Genomic DNA, 24169 nt, shown 5'->3' on the forward strand with positions numbered 1-24169 from the left:
AATCTGGTGGCTAGTATTGTACTCAGGATCTTATAATCCGTTGTCAACATAGACAGCGGCCGGTAGGACGCTGGGTCTGTGCTTTCTCTTCGTGGTTTTAAGAGGGGAATCATTATGGCTTCGGCATTGAGCAGGGAAGTCTGCCCGTTTCCTGAGCCTCGTTATATATTAGTCGAAGTCGTGGGGCCAGCTGATCAAGGTATTTTATATAGAATTCGATGGGCAGTCCATCCATTCCCGGCGTTTTATTATGCGCCATGCGTTTTATCGCTCCCTTTATTTCAGACAGTTCTATCGGGCTGCCCAGCGAATCCGCGTCTTCCTGTTCCAGTTGGGGCAAATTTAGGTCAGCTAAAAAGGCCTCCGTCGCCGCGCCCCGATCCACTAGCCCGCTCTGATATAGTTTCCCATAATAGGACCTGAAACAGTCCAGTATATCCGGCTGTGTCTGATACATGGCGCCTCCACTGCCCTTGAGGGACATAATCGGCTGACTGTTTCGGCTGGGATTCGCCAGCCAGGCCAGTAGTGTGCCGGTCTTGTCCCCCTCCGCCAGGGTTCTTGCTAGGTATGTTTTATAATCAAAGCTGCGGAGGCGCTCCACTTCCACTGCCATCGCCTCTCGTGCCTCGCAGACCTTGCCCTGAAGCTCTGGGTGGTTGGGGCGCTCTCGCTCCGCTTCTCTTAGACGCTGCTCGGCTTTATCTAAATCATCTAGTAGCGTCTTACGCGCCCCCGCAAATTTTCCTGTACAGTGTCCCCTCACCACTACCTTAAACGTATCCCACTCCACAGCTCTAGATGAGGCAGTACCCTCGTTTTCGCCAAAGTACTGTGTGATCCTCTCTCCCAATGCCTCGCGAAATGGTGGGTCGTCTAACGTATCCGGCCTTGTCGGGATACGTGCGATTTCGTTCATCCAGTCTAGCGTTAGGAGTAGGGGGTTGTGATCAGAGATCGTTCGCGCTAGGTATTCTGTCCGGGCTATCATCGGGAGTACCGTCTGAGAGCATAGGAAGGCGTCGAGGCGGACATGGAGGTCATGGATGCCGGAGTAGAACGAGTAGTCCCGCTCCCTTGGATGTTGTATCCTCCAGACATCCGACAAGTCCCATTTCGCCTGCCAGTCCGCTCTGTGCCTTGCTAGCCTATGCACTGGGGATGCTTGCAGTGGTGGGTGTGATCTGTCTAGGACTGTGTCTACGATTGAGTTGAAATCCCCCCCGATCAGCACGGGACTAGTGAAGTAACTGGCGAGTGTTCTAGAGAGTTTCGCAAAATACGCTGCCTGGTCTACATTCGGCGCATAAATACTGGTGAGCGCTATGTGTCGGCCTCTCAGCAGGCCCTCAACCGCTACATATCTCCCCTCTGGGTCTACAGTGTGCCGCGTGACCTGGAAAGGGATGCCCGCTCTTATCCAGATCAGTACCCCCCTAGCGAAGGCAGAGTATGTGGTGTAATATAGGTGGCCCCTCCACCTACGCTGCAGCGCCACCCCCTCCTTCCGTGTTAAGTGAGTTTCCTGAAGGAATGCTATGTGCACTCCCCTGCGGACGAAATAGGAGTGAATTTTGTGTCTCCTAGTCATCGTATTTAGCCCCGCACATTCCAGGACACACATTTCAATGATCCCACATTAGCCATTGTCCCATTGCGTGCGATCCAGTCCAAACATGAGGAGCATCCAAACAGTAGGTTCGACAACATTCCCACCCCCCCCCAACATTCCCTCCATTCCCCCCCCCTGAACAGTGCCCTGGGTTCCCCCAACTACGCCAGGCTCCCACCCCCCCCAGAACAGGACCTAGCTGCGGTAGAGTTGTTCCCATCCAAACAAGTGAGCAACCGTGTTCTAACCGTCTACGTAATCCGTGGCTAGTACCACGGAAGCCTTATGGGCTCTGGGAAGCGTGAGCAAGCTACTGGTGCTTTCCAATGCCGTCCCCCTAGTCCCATCCCGCCAAATACAGTGCAACTTACAACATTTCAGTCTGTTAGTGTTCTGCTCAGGTGTTCATAGAGGCCGTCCGGCGAGCCGTCGCCAGCATCAAGGGGCTGCGTCCAAGATTTTTAACTTCCAATTATCACGCCCGATGTCTGCGGCGTGATTCTCGGGCCTCCTGCTTTCCCCATTTCCGACAATTCAGTCTCCGATCCAGACCCCCGCTCCTCCGAACCCGAGTCTTTCTCCGATCGGAGCAGTGCTGACCCCGAGACCTCCTTCACTGCTTGCAGTGCTGCTTTCCGCTCGCCATCCGTTTGAGATTGCGTTGGTTTCGCGGTTCTCCGTCTTCGGAGCCTTCTCGATTTCCTCACCGGTTGGTTCTGGCGCTCCTCCTCGGCCCTATATCGCGCACTATCCGTGCCTGCCTTGTAGGTGTCCCACCAGGTCCATGCCTCCGCCGCCGTCGTGAAGAATTGAGCTTTTTCATCCACTACTATGCGGAGCCTGGCCGGGAACAGCAGAGAGTATTGTATGCCCTCCGCGCGTAGTTCTTTTTTGATGGAGAGGAAAGAGGCGCGCATTTTTTGTGTTTTAAACGTATAGTCCGGAAACAGGGTCACAGTGCTGTTGTCCACTTGGAAGGGACCCGCATCCCTGGCCCGCTGCAACAACCAGTCTCTGTCTTTGTAGTGCAGCAGCTTAATAACCACCGGGTGAGGCGGGAGTCCCGGTTTCGGGGGTCTGGATGGGACCCGGTGCGCTCTCTCCAGCGTGAAGAAGGGGGAAAGGCCCTCAGGGGCTACTACAGTCCTCAGCCAGTTATCCAGGTAATTCACCATGTCCGTACCTTCTTTTTTCTCCGGAAGGCCTACGAGGCGTACGTTGTTCCTGCGGCTGCGGTTTTCAGCGTCCTCCGCCCGCCTTTCCAAGGCCTGTATGCGGTCCAGTGCGTCCGTGAGTCGACCCTCCATCGATTTCTGCGCCGGCACCATGATCGTTATGGCATCCTCCGTCTCCTTGACTCTATCCGTTAGTTTTGCGTGATCTGCTCGGAGGAGTCCCAGTCCCATTGACACTTGCGCAATGTCGTGGTGCAAGGCATCTTTCGTGGCTGCAATCGCTTGAAGGATCTTATCCTGCATTTGCAGTAGATCTGTTGCTGGTGGAAGGGCATCCTCCGGTGTGTCTGTAGTGGGGCTGGCATCTCCTCGTACTCCTTTTGTTTTCCCCATTGCAGTGACTTCGGTGGATCGAGGTATCGGTGAAGGAACGAGGCTGCCCCGCAGGGAACACCTCCTACAGGACGTTTGCGTGCACGAGGTCCAGCATGGGCCACCAGGCCTCCGATCGGGTGTTCCAAGCCACCCCTCAGGGCCCCCAGCAGATGTTGGCCCCAGCGAGGTCGGAGCGTCGGACCCCCAGGCGCAGCCCTCTTAAGTACGTAGGGCCGGAGTCCATCCGCACCCTCTCGGGCTTCGGGGCGCCGGATCTAAGGCCTCTCCCCGTCGCCTTGTCTCTTCGGCCCTGCGAGGATGTTCTTCGGGCCCTGCCCACCACTTGGCCGCAGTGGGGGGTTTCAGTGCAGTTGGGGCCCCAAGTCCCGTCCCCTAGGTAGGGTAGAGCTGCCCCGGAACGCAGGGCTCGTCGCACAACTCACAGTGGCACTCCCCCGGGTTAGATCTGGGCCGGGCGGTCTCTCCCTGGGCCACTCACCGGCAAGCGTCGTCACTGCGTGGCCGCAGCGGGTGGAGCGCCGCAGTCCGGCTCCAGGGACGGGGCCGCGGCCGGTCGCCTCAACGGGCAGTAGGGGCACCACCAGCACGTCTCTCCTATTGCTGGGCGTCCGCCCCACAGCGTTGTTCAGCGGGCGCCGTTCTCCCCGTGGATCTGGGGGCCAAGTCCTGCAGCAGGCACACATCCACCGGTCCGATCGCTCCGGAGGCACCCGGTGTAGGATACCAGGCTCGGATGGGCATCCTGGGCCCGCTCTCCCTCACCCTCCGGAGGCAGTAGGCCCCACCGAAGCCGGGGCCTCGATTTTCGCTTCCCGGGAGGGAGGAGTCACACCGGAGCTGGTGGGGCGCCGAGCGCGGCCCTCCCGCGCGACCACAGGAAGTCCGGGGGGTCTCAGGGTTCCGCCGCCGGGGCCGCCACTCCACAGGGCTCTCGGGCAGCGCACTGGCCGTTACAGGCGGGTCTCGGGGTCCGCGCCGCGGGGACTAGAGGAATAACGTTTATGCTCTCTGAACTCAGAATTTAATAACAGATCTTTTAATAAAGATGTTTTTTTAATTGTTTGTTTGAAAATGCCACTTTTAGAAAGTATGTATTGTCTTGTGTAACCATTCTGTGTGCCTCTGCCTGGTTGTGGATTGACTGTCTGGTTCAGGAGTGACAGGGGCTGGGGGTGTGCATTCACTGTACACAGCCACTGGGGGGGTTGAGGTGTGCCTGGTCCTTCCTAGATGACTCAGATCTTAGCTGAATAGAACTTGGCTGCATTTAGAGTAGTGGGAAGAGCTTTCCATGCACCCGAATAGGGATTGTCTACCTTGCTCGATGCTGTATGCATCCCCTGTGGTCATACTGCACCAGTGAGGACAGAACTGGTTTGGACTGGACTCAAAGACCTTTGTACAAAGAAGAATGAAGACAACATGGGGTAGAAGTAGTGGAACTTAAACCCCAGAACTTTGGATCATTTCTTGACTCAAGGGGAACCTTTGCCAAGGAGAAGAACTGGAGAGCTGTGAGGAGGAGTGATGCCCCTTTGCTGTGTGCTGTGTAGGGTTGTCATGCAGTTGCTGCTTCTGCCAAGGAAAGGACAAAGACTGGAACTTTGCTGAGAAACCTGCTTGAAGAAGAATCTCCAAGGGATTGTGTGTGCTGGCATCCTGTTCTGAAGTCTCAGGGACACAGTAACTTCACTCCCAGATCCCCTGAATTTTACTGCTGAGAGTTCTGACCTACTAGGAGGTGTCTCTTCCAGTTTTGGGCCTCTGGAGGTTGTTCCTACTGTTGGGTGCTGGAAGAAACCTAAGAGTAGAAAAGCAATACCCAAGGCTGTCAGCGAAGCCGCCGTGACGCCGCAGTGATGCCGCAACCTGCACCGAGGCCTGGGGCACCGCTCTTGAAGTTCATGACGCACTGCCCAACCTGTGCTGCAGCTCCGACGCCCTTTGATGTCTGCTGATGCCTGCAGTTATTGTAATTTCCGACGCCAGCGCTCACACTGACTGCATCATTGCCAGCTCCTGCATCCTATTATCGTGGTGCGGATAAATGCAGGGGGTGACTCCACGATGTTGCCGACGTTGCATTGCATCGCCTCAACAAAACCAACACCTCACCACAGATGCAACCGACTTCCCCTGTCCTGGATTCGACATGTTAGCTCCATGTGGACATGGTGCCTCGCATCCCCCGTGGCACCCAGGTAGCAGGCGTCGACCTCAGCACCAACTCCTCACCTCCACGACACTGTGCAGTTCTAACAAGCAAGCTTTATAAAATGCCATGTGGCTGCTGGGCAAATAGGTGGGCCCCTGGCAGGCATAGATAGGAAAAGCTGGATCGAACGCAGAGACAAATGGTACATGTGTAAGCACTATACATTGGTCAAAACATGGTTGAGCCTAGTAGCTAAATTATAGAGGTGTGCATTTTACCCGTATTAGTCTCATGATATAAACATACCACTTAAATTGGGAGTCCAAGTTCTTGCAGAGACTTTTCTGAGAATGGATTGGAAATGGAATCAAACTACATGAAAAGTTCTGCATCTTTTGAAGGAAATATGTGCCTCGTGTTTGGGTTGTTATTAGTGGTTCATCGTGGAATCTCTTAAAAACTTTTTTAACAAAGGGTTGTATACAAAAACAATTTGTCATGGTATAGTGACCACAACATGAACATGACATGCAAAGTAAATCTATTTTAAGCACAGTACATAAACCATGATTTCTGCAGCTTTACTTCAACATAGTTTACTAAAGGAATAATGCATGTTGCGACCACACCATTACCTGAACAATGCTTCCCAAAGCCTCTCTACTATAAAGTACCCATCAGAAGCACTGCTGGCCTACCATTCCCTTATGAATACTACAGCATAATTTGAACAATCTGGAGTAATACTGTGTCTTTTTGCCAGTGCATCCAAGGACTTCTAGGTTCACCTTTCATACTGCGTGCAGGGCATTAAAAAGGGTAGTGTGCAAAGTGGTATTCACTAAAAACAAAGGTGTCACATTTGCAATATAAATGGAGGAAAAGATGTTGTAACCGATTTGAATTAGGTCACTTCTGCACCACACACATAAATGTCTCATATAGGTGTTGTCTACTAAGAAAAATCAAGAGAATAAAATGGGGGAAATGTAATTTCCCCTTTACTTGCATTTAAGTTAAGGAAGTTTAAACAGGGAGAAAATTAAAACCTTATCTTTTTAAGTAAAAAGAATCTCAAGACTCCGCGCCTAAATTGGGAGTGTTGTCATATGTGAGCCATATCAAAGCAAGAGCGAAAAAAAGCAATACAAATAGGGACATGTAATCAGATTATGAAAATCCTAGATACTTGCATGCCCCCTCCCCAAAATAATAATCTAAATGTATACACCCAACTAATTGATTTTGGAAAAGGGGGGTGGTGATGGACAGAGTTTCTGAATGATGCAGAATACTCTTACCAAGTCAAGAGATCATGGTTTTAATCCATCACCGTTTTTTAGCTCACTGCACCATCCCAGCTCAGAACCTGGCTATATGCAAATTAGTCTGTTCCTGTCCCAGTGCATGATGGGAACAGGGCAAACCAAACTACCAAGCCAATTCTTATACTGGGAAGGAAACAAGCTTCACAGATGCTCTCACTGAAATATTCATGTATTAAATACTGAAATAGCAAACACAAAAAGATGATGGACGGAGTGTTGAAACTTTTCAACCATTCACCCTGAGTTAAGAGATCTAGGTTTAATCCATCATTCTTTTGCTCACTATGCTGCCCCAGTTTGGACCCAGCTGTATGCAAATCAGTCTTGACCTTGCTCCTCATGGGAAAATTCCAGCCTGAACTGCCATGCCAGGTCCTCCCTGGACCGGAAACAAGCATCCTTGGACCGGTTTCAGGGTATCAGCCCTCATCAGCCAGGCTAGCTTATATCCTGTGGCACAGCCAGCAAGTGACCCACATCTGCACGTACCCATGGCCACTTAAGGCGAACATAGCAAACACTATAAGATGATGAACAGAGTGCTGAAACTTTTCAAACACTCACCCCCAGTCAAGAGATAGATCTGGGTTTAATCCACCATTCTTTTGCACGCTATGCCACCCTAGATTGGACCCAGCCATATGCAACTCAGTCTTTACCCTGCTCCTCATGGGAAAACTTCAGACTGAACTGTCAGGCCAGGTCCTGCCTGGACCTGAAATAAGCGTCCTGGGACTGGTTTTGGGTACCACCCCTCATCAGCTGGACCTAGCCAGGCAGTTCGCGCTGGACTGTTTCCATGAGGAGCAGGGTAAAGCCTAATTTGAATATGGCTGGATCCAAAGTGGAGTGGCATATGAGCAAAAGAATGATGTATTTAACCCAGATCTGTGACTGGGGGTGAGTGTTTAAAAGGTTTCATCACTCCATGCATAATCGTGTTGTGCTGCAAAGTGCTGAAATGATATAAGGAATAAAGTTCACACACATTTTAAGAAAATCAGAAACAAATGTCAGTGGAGCAGCTGTGGAGCTTTCCAGCCCACCGGTTTTTGACAATGCTTTTTGGAAAGTGGAAAAGTGAAAGTGAACAAGCCAGGGTTCTGCAGAGCTCGATTCAGTGATATATTTGTTCTTTTATGATACATTTCTCTGACAGGGTAATTTTATATGTTTTGATCTCTTCACTTCTTAGTCTAGAAATTAATCACAGACTAGCAAAGGCATGGGTGGAGGAAAGTAACCCATTTGCCCCCCACTATAATATCTCTGCTTTTACATTACAAGTAAGTCTTTAAACCCTACTTTTCTATCAGCCCTTGCAGAGGGTTCATGGTTCCTTGACTATGTCTTAGTTACCTCCAGATAGCTCTAGAAAACCATAATCTCAACCTCAGAGGCCTTTGGGTATGTCACAGGCACACCCGAATGATCTTGCAAAATCACATGGCCCGCAACCTCAAAACCCCTTGGTGTGTCTTCTGATTCCCCAGAACGCTTTTAGAGATTGCTCAGCCATATCCCATAGACCCTTCATACAGATTTAGATGCCCAAAGCCAACTCACAGACAGTTCTTGCCTATCCTCAGACATTACATACCAGCATTGTGAGCTCCTTGCATTGCCCTCAGTGACGGTATTGCTCAGTCGGCCTTCAGACAATTCCGTCTGGTCAATAGGTGGCTCAGCCAGTCCTAAATCCACTTTCAAACACTCCCAGATACTCTTTAGACACCACCTGATGTCTCTCAAAAACTCAGCTTACCTTCAAACACAATGGCAGGCCCTCAAAGAACCTACAGCCGGCCCTACCACCCATATTCTCCTTTCTTTTCATCTTCAATGCACTCTCGACATCATCAGCAGGTCCTTAGAGAATGTCTCCTGGCATTCTGACAACCCAGTTGATTCATAAATACCCCAGTCGGCTGTGCCAACACGTGCAACCACTCTTCAACCTTGTGATTTATTTATAGCGACTGTACTCATGGCATGTATCTACCATAATGCATTTGGTTGATCTAGTGTTTGTTTTGCCGAGCAGTGTGCTCTCCTTCCCCATTGACTATAACTCCAGCGGAACCACCGCCTGACTTTGAGTACCCTAAGCTAGTCCTAAGTACTGCTCAGAGACTGCTGACCAACATTCAGACCAGAGGCATTATGCAAAATGATGGGGCCACCCTACAGCATGTAACGAAGGGCCCCGAAGCCTCCCATATCTCACAGATATTAATTAGTCTTGGACTGAATGGGGTACCCCTGGAGGGTAGCCCCCATGCCAAAGGGGCAGTGGAGACCTGTCCTTTGCCCTGCTTCAGACATTCCCAGCAGACACTTTTAGATGCTCTTTTGGATCGTTGAGACTCTGCCTGATTGTAAGTACCCTCGCCTTGCCCTTCAACAGCTCTTTTCAGCCATCAAAGACCTTCAGTATGTCGTGTGATAAAAATTACTATGCACTCAATCTATTTAAAAAATATCTCTTGCCTCCCCTCAGATTACCATGGTGTGCTTCCAGAGCCCTCCGTCATGCTCCCAGAAAATCCCAAAATGTCCTCAGAAGTCCTTAACTAGCCATTAGTCACCACCAGCTGGTCCTTCCTCTCCTTCTACCTGGCCACTGGCCGCCAAGAACATGCTCTCAACAACCTTCACAATGTCTCAGAAACCCTCAGATTGCCTTCAGACACCCCTGGCGAGTGTCAGAGACCATCTGCTTATCTTCAGACACAACTAGCTAGTCATTAGACATCCTCATTCTGCCATCAGAGAAGTTTTAGAAACCCTCCAAACATTACCGGGTCACCTGCCAATAGCACTCTTAGACAGTCATCCTATTTTTAGTAGACTACAGTTTTCTATCCAGCTGCCCACACCACCACCATATGGTGCCTACAGACACTTGCCCCACCATCAAACAGGTCATCAAAACATCCAGCCTGCATTGAGACACCGCAGTCTACTTTTAAACACCTCTAGTATTGCTCCAAACTCCCTAGACTCGCCCTCAGAGAATCTCAGCATACCCTCAGAGACCTTACAGCTCAGCCGGCCATTAAACACCTCTCTTTGGTCCTTATTTACCTCTGCCAGTCCATATTCTGACACCTGCACTGGGCATTAGATCCCACTGATGTCCAACACAGACCCTAAACCTTTAGCCAGACATCTTCAACAGAACCTCAGAGAGATTTGGTCAGCTCCTAAACACCATCACTTTCTTTTCAGATATCTCAGGCCCACACTTAGAAACCCCAATGAGACCTTAGAGACCCCGGCAAGCACCACTCAGCCTGCCTCTTAGACACCTCAAATTGACTCTAGGACAAACTCAGCCTCTCGCAGCTTCGACAAGACAGATACTTGGAGTGTCTCCAGCTGCTCCGGCATGCCCTCAGAATCCATGAGCATGCTTTCGAAGACACTCAGACTGCTGTCACCCTCTGCTGGTCCTCACACACTCCTGATGGACCCTCAGATGCCTTTGGTGTGCCATCAAGCATGTCCAGCATACCCCAAGAGACCCTCAGCCTGTCCTCCAAACCCCCCAGCAGGCCCTCAAAAGGTCATCTTTGCAGTGTCACAGATCCTCACCTGCCTTCCCCTGCCTCTTCAGGGTCTCTATAGACCCAATGGAGGTGGCAGAAAGGAGATGATACTGTGCCTGCACCAGCCACCTTCTCCCCTGTCAGCACGGTCTCTTCTGAAGATGTTTGCTGACAGGAGGAACCATCCTACGTTTACAAGCAGCTCTCACAGAATGCAAGAGCAGAGAGAGCTGCTTTAGGCTGAGAGTGGGTGGGATACCCAATGCTATATGTGTGCCAGTGGTTTCAGATGGGGCCCACCAGCCTCATTCTTGGGGACTGACACTTTTTTACCCATCAGACTTAGACCCAGAGCAGGAAAGTGGGAAAGGTCTGCGTTTCATCTACCAATTGACTGTGGAACTCGTGGCCAATAGAGCTTTATTGCCTGCTGAGAAGTGTAGAGGGGAAAAACAAATCATTAAACAGGATTGCAATTTACAAGGACTGTGACTCTGAAGAACCACAGACTCTGGAATCCAATTTAGTGGGTATATTACAAAGCCAAAAACAACTGAATGTACAAGCACCTCATTACGGGATTGTGGAAATACATGGGAACTAATACAAATCCAAACCTACGGGCTAACCTTATGCGGTGGATCATAAACAGAATGACAATCTCCAGAAGCAGAACACAGGCAATGATTGCCTCCACATCCAGTTCGGTCTTCACCTGGCAGGAATGAATAAAAAGCATTAGTCTGTCCCTACACTACCACTATCGTGACATCCCTACTTAGCAGTTCCCCGGCATGATCAGGAAAAAGGTGCCAGTGCGTGAAGACTTCCTAAGAAATACACTCACGTTGTATGGGTCAAGCAGACAAAGCTACGGAGCTCATTCTAAGATGCTCCTTCTGTCTCCTTCGATCTCCTCACCCCTTCTCCCTGTCTCCACTCCGGGACACTATCCCTTATACAAAACATGAAAAGACAAAACACGCCCACAAATCACCTCATCTCACTGGACACTTCCCATAGGTGATTTCCATATGTTGTCGATGCTCCCAGCTCCTGGCTCGATGACCTTGATTCTCAAGCCTCCCTCAATGAGAAAGAACACTGGCTTCTGATTATCAGCTCTCCTCAGCAGAATGTATAACATCCTCCTGAGCCTAACTCTCCTAAACAAAAGGCGTTATTCTAACTAACAAAGATGACTTTCTCCACCTGCAACAGAAACATGAGAACAGAACAACTCCAACATGTACATGAATTTTACCAACTGCACAAAGAGCCTTCCAGGGAAAATACATTTCAGGCCTACAAAACTCGGCTAACATAAGAATGAAATACATATGCCTTTTAAATACACACGTAAGTGAACATTTCATTTAGGCCTTTCTACCCCATTACATTTCAAAGCACATCAATGCATGTTATTGCGAGCAGTATACAAAATCTACACGTTGTATGCAATTAATCACGTCCATGTGCAACTTTAATATGGTGCATGTTTAAATCATACACATCACATTACATGTAAGCAAATTTGTTAAACAGATGACATTGACTACAATGAATTACAATGTTATAACATGAAGAATATGTTGTCTTTCTACATAACACAACACTTTTCCTAACATTTGCACTTTCACATGTTATTACTGTACACTTTCTAATGCTCAAATGTTATCACAACAAAGGAATAAATACGGGTGCAGACTATGATGGTTATGATGCACATCTACAATATTCAGAACCCCATCGCGCTCCATCAGTTCCTCCCTTCTGATGACAAGTTTCATCACAACAATCACAATTCCCTGGAGAAGGAACCGACCTAAACAGAAGTTGTTGCCTGTCTTCCTTGTCGGAACTTCTCTAAGCTTTTGAGATTCTCATAGTGACTGTCCTACAGTCTCTCCATTCTCCTCTCTCGTACCCTAAGAGATCTCTCAGCTTGTCCTGCCTTATGCCATTTTTATGTTTTCACAGCTCCCAATACTAGGATCACACAAACCACAACTAAAATAATGAGCTTCAAGATATAACCAAGTATTCCCTTGCCAAGTTTAGCAAACCAATTTCCAACTTTCTGAAAACCTTTTCCAACTTTATCCCAAACATCTTCAGTAGCCAAATCATGTATCTCACTATGAATCTCAGTGATGTTACTTATATACTTCTTCAGATCTTTGCTGTTATCAGGTATATAAGTACCGCACTGTTGAACCCTCAACATTTTACAGACTCCACCTTCTTTTGCTAGTAAAACATCTAAAGCAAGGCGAATCTGCATCACCATAGCCCTTATCGACACCATCTCTCCATCTACAAGCAACAACGACTGAGCTGTATTCGCTGACAACTTATCCACAATCATTGACAACCTCCTAATTTTAACATCATTGAGAACCACTCCTAAGCTAGGTATCATTGCTCCAAACACATCTCCAACTATCTATCCTGCACTAGTACCTCTTTTCTCCCAATGATGCACTCCACCTCCTAAGGGTTTTAGATCCTCAACATGATAGATCTTGGGGAATACCACAGCAACATAACATGTACCATACTAATTCAATGGCATTCGCACATAAGCATTTTTCCCACACACGAAATACACATTCGGCACCAATTGCATCGTATCCTGCAAGAACTTCTTCGCAGTTGCTTCACTCGTGAAGATATGATCACATACACTCTGTCCCACGTAGATATTGTCATAGTTTGTCTGTATCTGTCAAAACATAACTTCCCTCTCTGTTCAAAATCTAAAGCTATTGGACCAGAACTCCCTCTCGCCTTGTGAGCCAATTCCTCCTTGGTCGATGCAGTTTTCCCCTCTCTAGGGTTAGTCCTTGTAGACGACTGTCTATGTCTATCTTCTACTTGATCTACAAATTTCTTCTCTATGTCAGTTAACATACAAGTCAAATTGTGACGATGTGCATAAGCTGTATCTAAGGTGGCGGTAGGTATGAAATACTTTCCCACTCTATCTTCCGGCTTGTAATAATCATACTTATTCAGGTGCTTATAAGCTGGAACTTCTGAAAGCACTAATGAGTAGTTAGAAAAGTAATACTCATAGTGACCCTACCGTAAAACATACTACGCAACAGACTACATGTAATCCCATCTGTCAAAGGAAGATGGTCATAATGAATACCTTCCTCCACAGACGCAGGTGACTGCATACACACATAGCATTCTCTCACATCCATAGTATTCACATACTCATATAGCAGCTTTGTATAAGCATTAAGTGTGCAATCACCTTTAGACAAATCTATGTGTAACATACGACTAGTCTGATCTAGCATAGCCTTTTCAGCTCCTACGATACCCTCTTTTTTGCTAGAAGTAACAGGTATGGTTGTTCCCTTCACGTCCACCCCTTCAACTTCAGCATCATGTGAATTTTTTCCAGAAACAATACCTACTGCTATTACTATTATCACCCCTTCTATGACACACTTAGACCTACGATTCGAATTTCCAGACTCCATTTTCAATTGTTGGCTTAGCACAACAAGAAGATTTGCACAAAGTCTCTTTCTCCGCTTCTTATTTCCGCTATTCAGTTCAATGCAATTCTTTAACGTCCTGGATATGAATTCACAGTTTGTTCCTTCTTTTACCCACACAATTCAAAAGACTTCCCTAGCCCTCTTTCTTCTTCTACGGAAAGATCCCAAATTTGTTCTTCTTCCCCTCTGGCCTAGATTATCTTCATTAAAGCAAAGTATTTATAGTTTGCAGTTCATTCAACAGTCTCTTATAAGCACAGAACCAATTTCATTTATGAGGCGTTGCAAAATTTCCTGACAAACAGCTGCAATTTCTTGAGCTGATGACTAAAATCCAAAAGTTGGAAAGGACAAATCTTGTAGAATCAAAACTCGTACTTTGCTCAAAATCAGAGGTTGTGGTAATGTCACTGTCAACACCCCTCTATTTTCAGTCCAGGAACTATCAGTTCAACATCAATTTTCAGTTTTGCGGTCCTGTTGACCACTCGTGAAGACCTCAGCCTCCCGGTCCCCACTACCCCTGGCATCGGCAGCTACATAAGTCCATCTGGAGCGGTCCATCTCTGATAAGGCACCCTCGCCCTTCTCGACCTTCTCAGATTCCCCTGTGTTTCTTCTGCATTGCTTAGCTCCGACTCAGATACACAGGAGCAAGATCTCTTTCAGATACCGATCTCACATGTATCCTTCCTTGTCTCTAAGGCCACATTTCCTAGGCAAGTTCTGCCCTTCTTCTTTGCATCCGACCACCTTGTGCACCAGTTCTTTTGGCTGAGTCTGACTCTATATCGCTTACAACGTTAACATATCCCTCAGAGTCAATACCTGGGCCTTGTGCTATACAAGGCCCAGGTATTGACTCTGAGGTATATGTTAAAGCTTGCTCCAGTGGGCAACCAACTTCGTCAGCAATGCTCACAGCTTTGCCTGTCCTCCCCTGTGGCCTCACAACCACAGTTGGATTTTCTTCCTGGAGAGGAGCTGTTTCTTCCGAGGGTTCTGACACTCTGCGGGTTTGGGAGGCGTGTATCAGATTCAGAAAGCCTTCGCAATTCACGTATTTGTCACCAAAATCACTTGATATGAACCTCTCCAATGTGCGTTGAGACAAGTCTTCCTCACATGCTTGCGAACGAGCACCCAGTCACCCGGACACAGATTGTGGCACAGGTCCTTCGAGGTTGGGGCAGTCACAGCTTTAACCAGTTGAGACACAGACAGACTACGTCAACCGGTCCTTTGCAATAATCAAGTATCAAATCGTAGGTGATATTTATCAAAGCTGTGGACGGCACCACTGGCAAGAGCATCACCCTCCCCATCAGGATCTCATGGGGCGAGAGACCTGTCCTCCTGTCGGGGATACTACGGATATTCATCAGCACCAAGGGCAACGCATCAGGTCATTTTTAAAGATATGTATGAACACACTTTTGCCATTCTCATCTTGCGAGTTCCATTGATTTTGTCCACAATTCCAGATGCCTCGAGCCTGTAGCTACAATGCAGTCTCTGATCAACTTGTAAGGCAGCGCAAAGCATCCTCATAATCTCACCATGGAAGTGAGTTCCTCTATCCAACTCCAATGAGGTTGGAAATCCGAACGTGTTATGAGCTCCCTAAGCAATACCTTTACTACCGTCAGACTATCACACCTCCTCGTCGGATAAGTTTCCACCCACTGTGAGAAAACACACACCACAACCAAGATGTACCTCAATCCATTGCACCTAGGCATCTCTATGAAGTCAAGTTGGATCCTATTAAAGGGTCCCCCTGACCTCCCAATATGACTCAATGCAACCACAGTCTTCTTTCTAGCATTCATCTATTGACAAGTTACACATCAATAACACACTGCTTCAGCAAATTCACAAAACCGTGGATTGAACCACGTCTGACTGAACACTCACACCATGGCATCCCTTCCAATGTGAACTGCTCCGTGAATCTGTCTTGCCATAGGGCTCAATAAATCATCGGATAACACTGCACGACCATCAGCTGAAACCCAAATGCCATCATCTCTTTTCCCACATCCTGCTTTAATCCATCCAGCTTCTTCCTGTCCTGATACTTCTCCCTGCAGGCGCCTGAGCTCATCCCAAGTGTCTGCGATGGCTAACATCATGTTGAGCTCAGTTCCTTCTGGGCTCTCTCCAGTTTATTCTCCTGTGAAAATGCACCCTTGTTCAGCACAGAAACTGGCAACTTCGTCAACATACCTATTTCCAAGTGTAACAAAGTCTGCCCACCTCCCGTGGGCGGCACATTTGACCACAGCAATTTCCTTGGGACGTTGTAAAGCCTCAAACAACTGCCTCGCATATTTCCCATTCCTGATTGGAGATCCTGATGATGTTAAAAATCCCCTCTGTGACCATAGCTGTCCGAAGTCATGAACCACACTGAAACCGTACTGGCTATCAGGGTAGATTGTGACTCGGATTTGCTCGGCAACCAAGCAAGCACAAGTTGAGGCAATGATCTCAGCCACTTGTGCGGAGTAGACTCGCTGTAAACAAGGCGTTTCCATAACTTCAGAAATGGCGCACACAGCAAACGCTGCACTTAAATGGCCCACATTGTCTCTTAAGCATAAACCGTCCACAAAGAAGATTTCATCAGATTGAAGTAGGGGTTCATTGACAATGTCGGGTCGCTGTTTGGTGCACAGTTCAGTCACATCGAGACTGTCATGGTCCTCACAATCTTCATCATCCACATTGGGCAAAGGCATCAAAGTAGCAGGATTTAACAGAACATCGTTTCAGTTCACGTTTTCAGAAGCAAGTATGACCTGCTCATAGGCGTGTGAGTATATTATTCGTAAGGTACTGAGTTTTGGTTCTCGTCATCAGGAATGCAACTGAGTGTAGAACGTACACAGTTAAAGAAAGACCCATGATTATGTTTTCATACCTTTCAATGCTGACACCCTTTGCAGCATCCCATTGTGCATCCTGAAACACCCTTAGTGACTTTTCATTCTTTCCTGACTTTGGTCCCTTTACCTCAAATGTGCTTCCCTTATCCATGCATCTAAAGCTTCAATCTGTGTTGATCTGGGTGGAGGTCGCAATGAAGCCATCACTGCCCTCAACTGGTACAATATATCCAATCTAAATGAGCCATAATGTGGAAAAGCCAACTCTCTCTCTTTTTCAGTAACTTTCTGTCAATTTTGAAGCCAAACTATGGTATGAAGTCCTACATTTGTGGCCATGTAATGTGCTGGTGTGTCCTCAGGTGGTGCTTCTTCACCCACTCGAGTTACTACTCCTCTATCTTCCCTAAAAAGATCACGTAACACCCTAAAACATTTCATGATTGGATCAACTCTTATCCCCACAAGATGTTGTCATTTTTACTTCCTGAAGGCAATCCACCAATCCCAGCGCGACTTTACACCAACCGACCTATCACAGCGAGACACATTCCAACGTCACTTCTCCTTCCTCAGCTCAGTTCAGGAATTCACCCCTTTACAACTTCTTCCTTGCACATTCATGCACTTCATTCATAGAATCAAGTAACTGTCTGTCCACCAAACAACCGGACAGTCACTTAACCGACTGTCTGTCCACTAAATGACCGTACAGTCTCACAAGTAATTGTCTGCCTCACCTCTGGCAACTGTCTGTCCGCAAAACCACCGAACAGTCACCTCAACCGTCTGCCCACGAAAGGCCAGTCATATAACTAGTTGATAGGATCCATTCGCTCAGGTTCATTCACACACACAGTGACCCACGACCTGCGCTGGTCACTCAAATCACTGTGATCCGCCCTGAACGCTAGCTTCCCACACGACTCTCTCAAGCTCTCTCTCATACATTCCCTATCACTCAGTGGGTTTTGTCGATGATGTCTCACGACTCCCACAATCACTCATCAGACAACTACAGCTCTGGTGTCTTCTACACCAGTGTTTCCCAAACTGTGGTCCGCGGACCCCCAGGGGTCCGTGACACATTCCCAGGGGGTCCATAGGCAGCAGTTTTAAAAGCACAGAAAAGTTTCTTGTGTAATTAGCAGCTTTCCAGGAACAATAAAAGTGTCAAGATAATGCCAGTGATTAATGTACCTGCTGGAGAGTGAGGCGAGTTTTGTTCAGTGGCAGCTTTGACTTAACAAATGTAGCACAGAGGGTTAATGTATCTACTGCAAAGAACGTGTAACATGCATTTTAGAAAAGCAGTATTTTATGTGCATAGGTTTGTGGTTACTGCTTTTGTCACAGAGATTAATTTGTTACTGTGCACTTCATAAGTGGCAATCGTAATCTAGCAGAGGGACCTATAAACTGCCATCATAGAGCTGCTTGCAAACTGCATGGTACCAGTTAGTAACTTATGTTTTTTCCAATTATTTATTATCCTGATGCTGCTTGGTCGGAAATCCATTTTTAATGTTACTAGCCACTGTGTTATGTTCTGAATCCTGAGTTTGTGCTTTTCCAGACCAAGCACTCTTTGAAAATGTCTACCAGTATGAATGACATGTGAACCTTGTAGTCACCTTTACCTTATGTAACTTACATGTATGATTCAATGTCTCTATATGTGTGTGATTTAAAGTGCTCTGACATCCTACAATGGTATGAGAGATGCTATAAAACAAATGAAATACATGTGACAGAGGGGCTGTTCCTTCAATATAAAATACTACGGGCCAGATGTGCGATTCGTTTTTATATGCGCGAATGGGTTCGTGAACCCATTTGCGCATGCAAAAACCTATTGGGCCATGTACATAGCCTATTTCGCGAGTCACAATTTGATTGCGACTCGCTAAATAGGTTTTGCAACTTGCTATTTGGATGGAGCATTCCCTTCCAAATAGCGAGTCTCAACCATGTACAAATGTTTTTCGGTCGCAAAACACTTGCAAGGCGCTAAATGAAATGGTCGTACATCTGGCCCCAAAATCCTTAGTACTTTGAGTATTTGTTTTGTGTGAACACGTGTGTGTTTTTTTTTATTACTGTTTTAATATTTGAAATTGTATTCATACAAATTGCTTGGGGGTCCCTGGCTTCCAGTGGTGACTCAATGGGGGTCCTCAGGAGTCAAAAGTTTGGGAACCACTGTTCTACACCACAAATCTATCCCGGGATCTTAGGCTACTCATCGAGCCTGACATCAAAAAGCAAAACAAATAACATGGATTGCGTGCTTTCGGCCCAAAACCACAATCACTCCCCTCTCAACCCAACTCCGCAAGACATCACACAATCAAATCATCACCGCAATCTAACACACACATCCCTACTCATACTCACTCCACCGTGAACTGCTGCACCGTCACTCTCTGTCAGTTTCCGCCAAAGTCCGTCGTCCTCCGCCTTCAATCCTCTGACCTCTCATTCTCTGTGCTTTTTGGGACTCTATGACTTACTTTCCCTAGCTTCTCCCCTCACTGGAGAGGCAACCGTCCTCTTGCTACAAACTGAAAAGGTCCAAATTCCTCTACCGATTCACTGTGCAACTCACAGCCAATGGGCCTTTATTGCCTGCTGAGAAGTGTAGAGGGGAGAAACAAATCATTAAACAGGATTGCAATTTACAAGGACTGTGACTCTGAAGAACCACATACTCTGGATTCCAATTTAGTGGGTTTATTACAAAGCCAAAAACAACTGAATGTATAAGCACCACATTAAGAGGTTGTAGAAATACATGGGAACTAATACAAATCCAAACCTACTGGCTAACTTTATGCGGTGGAATATAAAAGGACTGACAATCTCCAGAAGCAGAACACAGGTAATGATTACCCCCACATCAAGTTTGTTCATCATCTGGCGGGAATGAATAAAAAGCATTAGTCTGTCCCTACTCTACTACTAGCATGACATCCCTACTTAGCATTTCCAAGGCAAGATCAGGAAAAAGATGTCAGTATGGGTCAAGTAGCCAAAGCTATGGAGCTCGTTCTAAGATGCTCCTTCCGTCTCCTTCGATCTCCTCACCCCTTCTCCCTGTCTCCACCCCGGGACACTATCCCTAATACAAAACATGAAAAGGCAAAACACGCCTACAAATCACCTCATCTCACTGGACACTTTCCATAGGTGATTTTCCACGCGGTGTCGATGTTCCCAACTCCTTGCTCGATAACCTTGATTCCCAAGCCTCCCTCAATGAGAAGAACACCGGCTCCTGATTATCAGCTCTCCTTAGCAGAATGTATCACATCCTCCTGAGTCTCTCTCTCCTAAACAAAAGACGTTATTCTAACTAATAAAGACGACGTTCTCCACCTGTAACAGAAGCGTGAGAACAGAACAAATCCAACATGTACATGAATTTTACCAACTGCACAAAGAGCCCTCCAAGAAAAATACATTTCAGGCCTACAAAACTCGGCTAACATATGAACTAAATACATAGGCCTTCAAATACACACGTAAGTGAACATTTCATTTAGACCTTTCTACCCCATTACATTACAAAGCACATCAATGCTTTATTGCGAGCAGTATACAAAATCTACACGTTATATGCAATTAGTCACATCTATGCACAATTTTAAAATAGCGCATGTTCAAATCATACACATCACATTACTTGTAAGCAAATTCGTTAAACAGATGACATTGAATACTATGAATTACAATGTTTTAACATGAAGAATACATTGTCTCTGTACATAACACAACCCTTTTCCTAACATTTGCACTTTCACGTAATATTACTGAACACTTTCTACTGCTCAAATGTTATCACAACAAAGGAATATATGTGGGTGTGGACTATCCATGGTTATGATGCAGCCCTACAATTTTCAGAACCCCTTTATGCTCCATCAAAAGCGACAAAACCAAATGGGGGCGAGAAAGTAAAAGATGGAAAACTTTTACAAAGGTAGAGAGCAGGGATGAAAAGGAGCATGCAAGAAGGAGATAATTTGTGTGAAATGTCTGGTGGATAAAAGAGGCATCAGGTGGAATTAAGACTAACCACCCTTGGTATTCAGCTGACATTTGATAGGCTGACTGAAATCTGAGCAAAACTTTGGGTCCCAGCCCTCATTAATTTACCAATTAAGCACTATACCCCTGAGGGGGATGAGGGTGCGTGGCAGGGGGCCAGAGGTTTTTTCTTTCAATTTGGGAAAGGCCGGTATATATCATGGGTGGTAACGGTGGATGGCTGGAATCCAGGTATGTTTATTTAATCTTATATTTGGGCTGGGTTTGAGGAATTTTCAAAGAGTGGTGAGGGTGGGTGGCAGGACGTACTGTGGTTATTTTTCACTTTGGTAGTGAGGGAGGGCATATGTTAATAGTAGTGCGGGAGGATGGTAGGAGGCAGTGCTTCATTTGTAAAAGATAAGTGCCAGGGCCCTCGTCAGGTGCCACCTCAGCTTGCACCACCCACTGCCACTCCCAGCGGCTGGCAATGACTGTACCAGCACAAGTACTAACCATCACACTCCTACAAGTGTGACAGTTCAGTCTAGTCCAGGCTCCCAAAGCTATAAGAATGGCTTGGGAGGAAGGTATTCGATGTTATCAATGTATATTGAATAAATACACAACTGTTGTTCTGTTCATCTCTAAATTACACAAACAGGGCCACCATGTGGCAGCTCTCATATGTGCCAGTGTTAACAATGAATTGCCAGTGCCGAGTACCAGACACCACTGGCTCAAATTAAGCACTGGTAGGAGGCAAAGTTTATCTGAAAGCATTTTGATGGCAGGCAGTGTTATATGTGTATCTTTCATTTCTTATATTCATCTACGCCGAAAACAGTCCGACCTATGGCGTAAACTTGCCCAATGCCAGACTTAAGGTACACGATTTATCTGTAGTTATCTCGATTTTCGCTGTGAAATGCAGACTTTGCAGCTATGAAATATAAAGCAAAGCATACATCAATCACATACCTACAGGCGCAGTTGCTTTAAATGTATCTGAAAGATATTCAGTAATTACAGACATCTTTTGGCTTGTTCACAGACATAATTTGGTCTGTTCAGAACTTGTTATTTGATGTGGTTGGCACGCGTTGACAATAATGAACCTCAAAGTACGTAGGCATACCCTTAAGACAAACCCACACATTTGTATGGCATAGAAAGATTAGCAATAAAAAAAATCCAGGCTTTTTTAAGACCATTGTAGAATTAAAGGTCCAACTATCGTCCAACGTTGACCCAAGAGGGCCTCAGCCCTGCCAAGTATCACGCATCAGGCGTGATACTAACGCATTTTTGTGCAGTGATCCGCATCACCGCACGAAAATGTAAAGTCACGCATTTGTATTGCCTCCTTGACACCACCGGCGGTGCAAAGGAAATCGTTATCCTGGCCAAACAGTGCACTCCCGATGAGCACGCGTATACTGCTCTGGCAGAGTGTGTGATTGTAGTAGTGTGAAAGTCTGCTCAGGTCAGGAGCATCGCGCCGAACTGGTGGCTCATTGCTGTTCTGTCTGCAGCAATGAGCCTTCATAATTAGCCCAGCTGCTGCCGCCGGCCGGGGTTACCACGGCAATCACGTGACATGGTGAGGTCACGTGATTGCAACAGACACTGTATTCGTAACTCTCGGAGAGCGCGGCAGGGTGAGTGTAGTAGTTTTTTCTTTCATTATTTTGTCAATGGTGCCCCCTCAATCATGCACACCGGCGTTCACTGGAAAGATCACTCATGACAAGAGGCAGGAGCAGATTATTATTATAAAGATCATCCTGAGCAGCTGAGGAGAGGAGCACGCCAGCGCTCGCACCACCACCAGCCTGCCTCAGCCTCTCTGAAGCTCACCGACCCTCCTACGTTGCCTGCTGCTGACCCGCTGTTGTGAGCCTGCTGCCGCCCTTAATCACTGCAGAGAATATTGTTCACCAGTGCATTTTCGGCCTGCTGCTCAGTGCGCAATGCGTAGTGTGGTATATATTCATGATCCTGCCGTATTAGGGGTCAGTGACTCGGGCCGAGCTGCTGCCTGCAACTGTGAGATCATGTACCAGCCTGCCTCAAATCCAAGTAAGCAAGTGCAACATTAAACATTACTTATAAAATGTTAACTCGTAAAACGACCAGTTCAGTGCTCTTAATAAAATGTAACGTTTGTCAGAGCTGAAGAAATTAAGAGGAACACCTGCTCAAAATTTCGGTAGTGGAGTCTGCGCCTCGGATACATTCAGTACCCCAGCGACCGATGATGTATGATTTCAAGTGATGAGACCCAATCTGGAAAACAGTCTTCATCGCCTTCTTTTCTCCCCCTTATAGCAGTAATTGTGTTATTCTGCACATGAGGTGAGCAAGTGGCACATTGCGCCGGTTTTGCAACACATAATCTGACCCTACTACAATAACTCCTGTTGCTAAAATTTAGAGAAACCTTCTTTTGTTTGCAGTGGTGCGGCGCGCACTGCCAATGAGTGGTGCATATCTGAGTCCTCGTTTTGTTTAACAGTATGGTCAGATTAGAAGGGCACTTGGTGCTTCAGTTTCTGATTATTTCGAACAGTTTAAACATCTTCTTAGAGAGTGTTGTTGCTCAAATGGGTGCAATTGCTGTTATTTATATGTTTTCCTAGTCTTCCTTGCTTGATTTTGTTTGCGATAAAGTGTCACACATAGTCATTGAAATGTCACTCATAATTTCACTGGAATTATGAAAATGTCACACATAGCAATCTGAAACCTTGGCAGCTATGGGTGCTCTATGCATAGTGTTATAATTATGGTCCCGTGGCCTAGGGGTTAACCGACCCGGGCCGGGCTGCTGCCTGTAGCTGTGACAGTGTGTAGCAGCCTGGGGGGAAGGCGCCTGTTGCTGCCGGACCGTCTCCACTCGTCACCTGCCTCAAGAAGTAAGTGTAAAATAAAACATAACACCGTTAGACAATCGGTACTCTTAATAAAAGTGATGTCGCTTTGCTTTTTAGATTTACAGCAGCCTAGTATCAAGAAAGGTAATGCTTTTTTTAGGTTTGTCAGAGCGGAAGAAATTAAAGCTTAACACCTGCTCAAAATTTCTGTAGTGGCAAGCACACTTCGCCGGTTTCTCATCAGATAAACTGACCTTACAACAATAACTGACTTTGCTGAAATCCACAGAAGCATTCTTTTGTTCACAGTGGCGTGGTGTACACTCTCAATGAGAGTGGTGCAGATCACAGTGAGTCCTCGTTTTGTTTAATAATCAGCTTAGCAGGGCACTCGGTGCTTCAGTTTCTGGTGTTCTCCAGCAGTTGTAACATCTTCTTAGAGCGTCTCGTTGCTCAAATGGATACAATTCTTGATATTTATATGTTTTTCTGGTCTTCATTGCTTGATTTTGCGTGCGAGAAAGTGTCACTCATAGTCGTTGAAATGTCACTCATAATGACACTGAAATTATGAAAATGTCACACTTTGCAATCTGAAACCTTGGCAGCTATGGGGCCTGGATCATTAAATAGTTTCT

General features: G+C 46.7%; 1 protein-coding gene across 1 annotated transcript in view; it reads left to right on the forward strand.

The window, feature by feature from the left end:
• Positions 1-24169, forward strand: part of LOC144752416 (solute carrier family 53 member 1-like) — a 467914-nt gene that overhangs the window by 106332 nt on the left and 337413 nt on the right. Inside the window, exon 3 of the mRNA XM_078640349.1 lies at positions 22109-22131. Coding sequence (XP_078496475.1) covers positions 22109-22131 — 23 coding nt within the window. The remainder of the gene's footprint in view (positions 1-22108; positions 22132-24169) is intronic.

This window comes from Lissotriton helveticus, chromosome 5_1 (genome assembly GCF_964261635.1).
Source record: "Lissotriton helveticus chromosome 5_1, aLisHel1.1, whole genome shotgun sequence".
Taxonomy (NCBI): Eukaryota; Metazoa; Chordata; class Amphibia; order Caudata; family Salamandridae; genus Lissotriton; species Lissotriton helveticus.